Source organism: Pocillopora verrucosa, chromosome 13 (assembly GCF_036669915.1).
Source record: "Pocillopora verrucosa isolate sample1 chromosome 13, ASM3666991v2, whole genome shotgun sequence".
Taxonomy (NCBI): Eukaryota; Metazoa; Cnidaria; class Anthozoa; order Scleractinia; family Pocilloporidae; genus Pocillopora; species Pocillopora verrucosa.
In genome coordinates this window covers 7815289-7822243 of record NC_089324.1, presented here as the reverse complement: position 1 = coordinate 7822243, position 6955 = coordinate 7815289, and the positions used below count along the sequence as shown (strand labels likewise).

Here is a 6955-nt window from a genome sequence, read left to right as displayed (position 1 = left end):
TTTTCCAGAGCATGAGTTGACTTAGAATATTCTGGAATGAGCAGCCTCAATATTCATATTGATTTCCACATCTGTGTTACTGCTGTGTCTATATACGGTGGATTGTTCATCTAACGTCCCCAATGTTACAAACAATGTGTTTTTACATCATTTGAATTTTCTTTATGCATTTTTTTTTGGTAAATGCCATTGCCAATCAGATCCTGTAGCAGCAGCTACTTTTAAGAAATATCATATCATTAGCATAATGAGAGCATAATGGCGGTCACGTTTTGCTGTAGCTCCAAGGTTCAAAGAGGTTTTCTACTTTTAGGCTTGGTTTTAACACATCTAAATGTCATCCATAATGCAGCTAAGTATCCTCTTCATCAGTACACTACCTTGATTGTACCAGAAACACTAAGTACTGCAATTGAGGGCGTTATTTGTCTTCGGACTCCTGCCGGCGACAACAACTTCAAGCCCGCGACTTCTGGCGGTTTTTGTAAACGCAAGGGTTCCTGGAGTTCATGCAGAGTTTTGTACTATGCAAACTCTGTGGCTACTACACAGATACTTTTACTTTCTGGTGATGTAGAGTTAAATCCGGGATGGCGAGGCATATCTACGGAAGGTGAAGATTATTTACTCAACTTTGCGAGTGAAATCAACCGTGGCTCAAATAATTTCAGTATAGCACAATTGAATGTTCGAAGCTTGAGGAATAAGATGGATGAAATCAAACTATTACTTAAAGTGTGTCGTTTCGACATTTTAGCAATTACCGAAACATTTTTAGACGCGAGAATATCGAACAAGCAACTACATGTGGATAACTATAAGATTGTTAGAAGGGACAGAAATACGGGACAGGATGGAGGTGGCTGCTTGATTTACATTGCGAGCCATATTTGTTATTCAAGGCTCAAATCCCTAGAGCCCCCTGATGTTGAATTAATCTGGATCAAAATTATGCATAATTCGTCTGCGTTGATATTAGGAAATTGTTATCGACCTCCTTCTGACTTCCAGTTCTACGAACGATTTTGTGATTGTCTGGAGAAAATGTGGCTTAGGCACAGGAATGTGGTGCTTGTCGGTGATTTTAACTCGGACTATTTTCGTAGCTACAAGGGTGTTACATCATACGCCGGTAGAAGATTACAAGATATCCTCCAGCAATTCAGCTATAGCGTAATGAACGATAGGAGCCAGCCAACAAGAGTTACAAGTGAGACAAAAACACTGATTGACTTGGTTATTACCAGCAAGCCGGAGATTATCAAAGGAACTATTAAAACAACTGAGTTGGGAATCTCAGATCATAAGCTGGTTCTTGCTACAATATGGTCCAAAATAAAAAGGCCGCCTCCAAAGATAGTCAGGGCCCGCACCTTCAAAAGATTTGATCAAGCTACTTTTGTGAAGGATATCGAGAGTGCCCCGTGGTCAGTATGTTCAGTGTTTAACGATCCAGACGATTGCTATTGGGCGTGGTCACGCATATTCAAAGATATCTGTCAGGTGCATGCGCCTTACAGGGAAGTTATAATTAGGAGCGTCTCGGTACCTTGGATAACACCGCAAATACGGCACTTGATGAATAAACGTTTCAAAATGCTTAAAATGGCACAACGTCTGGGTGATCCAGACCTGTGGGCTGAGTATTCGGAGTTGCGGAATAGAGTGACACGGGAAGTGAGGCTTTCTAAGAGCAGATACTATTTGGAACTGTTCAATGAAGTGAAGGATTGTAAATCCTACTGGAGACTGGTAAAAAATGCGACAAACGGCAAATCGATTACCCCGATATTAGGGATCAGGAATGCGGATGGAAAAGTTGTCACCTCCGATCTGGACAAAGCGAACATACTTAATGAACATTTCTCAACTATAGGCGAAAAACTGGCCAACGAATTGCCGAATACCAACTCGACACAAAGTAACGTTCATGTATCTACCGTCGCGCCTTGTGTTATGAACATAAATTTATCGCAGGAGGTTATTGTTAGTTCGATGGCTAAGTTGAGAGCCGATAAAGCCTCTGGGCCCGACAGAGTTGCTCCAAAACTTTTAAAGTTTGCCGGTGACTCAATTATTCCATCTTTATTGTCTGTTTTTCAAATAAGCGCCACCTGCAACAGTGTACCGGCTACTTGGAAGGCTGCAAACATCTAAGCTCTCTATAAAAGTGACGATGAAACCGTTAAGCAAAATTACAGGCCTATCTCGCTATTAAGTGTACCAGGAAAACTGATGGAGTCTATGGTGGCGTCAACTATTACCACGCATGTCACTGAACAAGGACTTGGGAACCCTCACCAGTGAGCGTATAAAAAAGGTCATTCCACCGAGCTGTTGTTAGTGAAAATAACGGATGACTGGAGACAAGCGATCGACAAGAAACATGTTGTAGGCGTGGTTTTTGTAGACTTTCGTAAGGCGTTTGACGCAATTCCCCACTCCATTCTGCTCCGAAAACTTCAAAGTCTTGGTGTAGCTGGGGACTTGTGGTGTTGGATAAGAGATTACCTCTCTGGAAGAACGCAAGTAACGACGATTAATGGGTGTCAATCTCAAGCTATGCCAGTTACTTTTGGTGTACCTCAAGGGTCGGTGCTGGGCCCTACCCTGTTTTCCATCTTCTGTAATGATCTGCCCAATATCACTGAGGGAATAGATGGTGACCCACAGCTTCACATGTACGCAGACGATACCACCGTCTATGTCTCAGCTCCGACCTACGATCTGGTGGCCTCCAAGTTGAATGAAGTACTAGCAAGGCTATATACATGGTGTTGCGAGAACTGTCTCACTCCACATCCCACCAAGACGGAATATATATTGCTTGGTGGACGCGGAAAATTTACTGGGCCAAAACAAGCTATTAAGATAGGTGATTATGTTGTCGGGGAGGTTGTTTCTGCAAGATGCCTAGGTGTTCAGATACATAATGCTCTTAAATGGGATCATCATGTATCGGAATTAGCTAAGTCATATACGCAGAAGTTGAATTTACTTAAATCCTTGTATTTCCTTCCTATACAGGCAAGAATTGATTTCTATTTTAAGGTTATTCTGCCGTCTGTGACATATGGTATGTTAGTTTGGGGCTCTTGTGGTCGAGTATTTTTCTCAAGCTTAGAATCTATACATGTTAGAGCGGCGAAAATAATATTTAACTTGGATTGGTGTACTCCAAGCAAGGAGGTTCTTGCCACAGTAAAATGGAATACCTTAGAGATTATGTATGAGAAACGATTACTAATCTTAGCGCATCAGGCTTATTATAATCTTTTGCCACGTCCTATGAGCCGTCACTTTGAAAAGTATGTAAGTAGCTACGACTTCAGGAGGAAAATGACATTTAAGTTACCTAGACCTAAGACCGATATGGTCAAGAAATCATGCTCATACAAGTCAATTACTCGGTGGAACGCTCTGGAAAATCAAATGAGATCAATTCAAGACGTTGACGCTTTTAAAAAGTCACTCAAGTGTATTTTTAAGCCACGTATGTTATAATGATGTACTATGTAGAATTTTTATTGTTGAAAATATGTAGAAATCTTACATTAGTCTTCTTATAATTAGTTAGGAATTTAGTTTTATTGGATTTAGTTAGGAATTTAGTTTTATTGTCCGTACACGACCACATCAGCTTTTGCTGAATTTTTTATCGTGTTTAAATAAATGCTGTTGTTGTTGTTGTTGTTATCTCTAAGAATTTCTTTTTAGGAAAGAGCTCAGTGCTAGTTTAAAACATTTGACGTAAAGTAAAGCACTTTTTGAATATTTACATAGTTTTAAAAGCTATATAAATTTCTCTTATTACAATTATAAAATATTCTGGATAAATTCAACTGTAACTTTTAAATGTTAATCCATTTTAATTCTGGCTATCTGTGGCCAGACACTTCTTATAATAAAAACAGTTTCAAAGCCCTAGTTTTAATTGTAATTTTCTAAAAGATAGGCTATTATTTTAACCTTCCTTGTTCCTTATTGTGTTAAACACAGAACACATAGGATGAGAAGTTGATGAATATTTCCACGTGATAATTATTAGATGCTGCACACCCACCATGATGAACAACACCAACTCTTTTTACAGTAAATGGTTATTGCCATAGTTGCTATGACTCGTGCGCATTTGGAGTTTACTTTTTCTCCCCGCATGCTATTTAACTGTTGTGTATGGAAAGTCTTTTTGTTTCCATTGTGATGATTTTTGTCCTTCTGCAATTCATCATTTTCACTGTTGCGCATAAAGAGAAGATGCTCAGTGGATTAGGTTGAGAAATTACAATGTTATGGGAGATAGGGTAAGGAAGCACTTCTCCAATTTTTAGGTCTCATTGATTTCCCCAACTTTAGATATTCGTTGAAATGTTTTGTGCAAATCTTTTTAACAGTGGGAATAAATTAGCACTTCCTGGGAAAAAGAGATTGTAATTGAATTTGCGATATTTTTCTAGTAATAAAAGACAAAAGGTTTAAATATTAAATAACATACCCATCACTAACAGAGGGTTAAAAAATAATTAGACCATTTACTTTCAACTGAAATAGTTTATACTTTCCCAGTTGTCTTTCTGACATGAGAGAAATGCTGCTCCTTCAACAGGAATTTGACCAACTACATTTATGTTTTGTGTTTGTTATAACTCTGAGTTATAAATCATTGCTCCATGATTAAATTCCACTTTCCTTCAACACCTTTTACGATTGCAGCTGTTTGAACTGAATTCCTTGCTAGCAGGGGCCTCTTTGAAGGGCATTACTTGATGTATCAATACTAATTTTGAGAGGGAATGTACTAATGTAATGTAATCTTTTACTTTGAAGCCTATCGACAATGGTGAAGCCTGTGACTCTAACATTTGTACATTCAGGCTGTTGACACTGCCTGGTGAAACTCATAGACATTGAAACTGTCCCCAAATGCCCACTTTGCAAGGCTCCCATCGGAATAGGTACTCTTCACATCAACATTGCACTCAACGACATCATAGGAAAGTTTGATGTCAAGTGTGAAAGTTGTGGTTGTCTATGACAGGGAAGTTTCACGAGCACAAACAACACTTAAAAGCATATGGAAAGTTCACAATGCAGTGTGCAAATGAAGGGTGTGGAGAGATGGTGGCAAGGTAGGGGATGGCAGCATACATTGCCTAATATGCAAAGCACAAGGTACCTTGCCAGGAATGCAGTAGGAAAGTAACAAGGGAATGTTTAGAGGAGCATGCTGCTTCCCTTTGTTCTAATAAGAGAATATTATATCCACTAGGCTGCGGAGCAAACCTTCTACAGCAAGCTATTGTCAATTTAATTATGGAATGAAATGTAAAATGGTTATCTGGGCCAATAAAGTATCCAAAAGTTGCACTAGCCAGCTCATCTCCGGTCCCTACTATAGAACACAAATGTCTTTTTCTTTTGTCTATTGTTTTTCAAACAAACAACGCTGATTACAGTAAAAAGTTTTGCATGCACTTTGCAATGTAACATAGCAAGTATTCAACATATTGTGTTCGTTGAAGTTGTTAGTTTTACTCTATAAGTCCGCTTGCAATCATGTTTCATATTACATTTCTTCTGATCATATTTCATCATGTCGCATGTCATGCAGCCTCTTTGCCGTTTGGCATTAATTCAGCACTAGAGCATTCCAGCAAATGTGAGTTTTGGTATTTTGTAAGCTTCATCATTATTTTCATTGCAATTTTCCTAAGTGTATTTAGTTTAATTTAAATTGTTATAGGTTTTCACTTGTTATTTTGTTTACAGTTTTAAATGATGCTACCAACTGGTATCAGAGATTGTTGAAATAGAATATATCATTAAGTTGCATTAAAAACTGTCTGTATTTATTGCTGAAAGTCACCCATGGCAGTCACACCTACTTTCCTTCTTTTGCAGGCTCCAATTGATGCTGCATTTGAGCGAGTGCCCAGAAAGTGCAGTCTGCTGTATAGTGCCTGGCTGCACTACCATGGTAAAGCAGAGGGATGTACTGCAGCACTCAATAAATGCAGCCTCTGCCCACATTGTTCTGCAGGAAGAAGAGATCCAGCTTCTGCAGTGCCTAATGCATTTCCAGGTGAGATGCTTGAATTACAAGAACATTAAAAAAAATTTAAGAAAAAAGATGTGATATGAACATGAACTGAACATTCGGTTTCATTTCAGAGAACCAAACCACAATGGATTTTAGAAGAGAAAGGTTGTTTCTCCTTCTGCTGGAGGGGAGAAAAGTGGAGTGATATCTGGGAGTCACACCTGTACAGCACTGAGTCCAGGTGCCCGAATGGAAACAGGTGGAGGGGAGATCTACGATATGCGGGAATGTGCTTGGAGCTGGTGTCCGAAGCGATGCCAGTGGTAGAGGAAACAAGGTCAGTGAATCATTTAATAATTAAGAATAGAATCTTGCTCTTGACTCTGGAATGCAGTTTAGAAGATAAATGATCACTGCTGATAACAAGCCAAAGTACTTGCATACAGCTGACATATTTTACAACAACTATCAATTTCGTAGGAGTGAGGAAATCTACCACCATGTCTAAACTAAAACTCCGACCCTAAAAAGACCCTCTGTTAAAAAGACAATTAACTTTATCATGATTCACCACAGATCATTTATGACTTTACGCTTTATGTCTATAGAATAGTGTTGATGCCTGAATCATGAAGAAAAGGTGTTCCCTTTCCCAGCGAAGGAGATCAGGAAGCAGGAAGTCACAGCAAATGTCCTTCTTTCTCAAATGGATGCGATGGACCCAGAACACCTGATTATTGTCAAGTTTGTCTTAAAATATTATATTTTGAAAAAGGATAAGTAATGTTTTTATGCAATAACTGAGAGAGGTAACTGAGTCGAAAATGACGATGCAAAAAATGGTAATTGTTTACCAGAGTAGGCGATGTGATAAGAGGTGAGCAAGCTTACATTTAGATTTAAGAAATACAGTCA

The 6955-nt window shown here is 38.8% G+C and overlaps 1 protein-coding gene across 1 annotated transcript; it reads left to right on the top strand.

The window, feature by feature from the left end:
* The first annotated feature begins 258 nt into the window (after nt 1-258).
* LOC136277565 (uncharacterized) lies at nt 259-2157 on the top strand. Its single transcript, XM_066159942.1, has one exon. It carries the CDS (start codon nt 259-261, stop codon nt 2155-2157), a length of 1899 nt encoding a protein of 632 aa, XP_066016039.1.
* The last annotated feature ends 4798 nt before the right edge of the window (nt 2158-6955 follow it).

Bases quoted from the DNA above. Each gene is read 5' to 3' on its own strand.
- LOC136277565 (XM_066159942.1), top strand. From the start codon at position 259: ATGGCGGTCACGTTTTGCTGTAGCTCCAAGGTTCAAAGAGGTTTTCTA.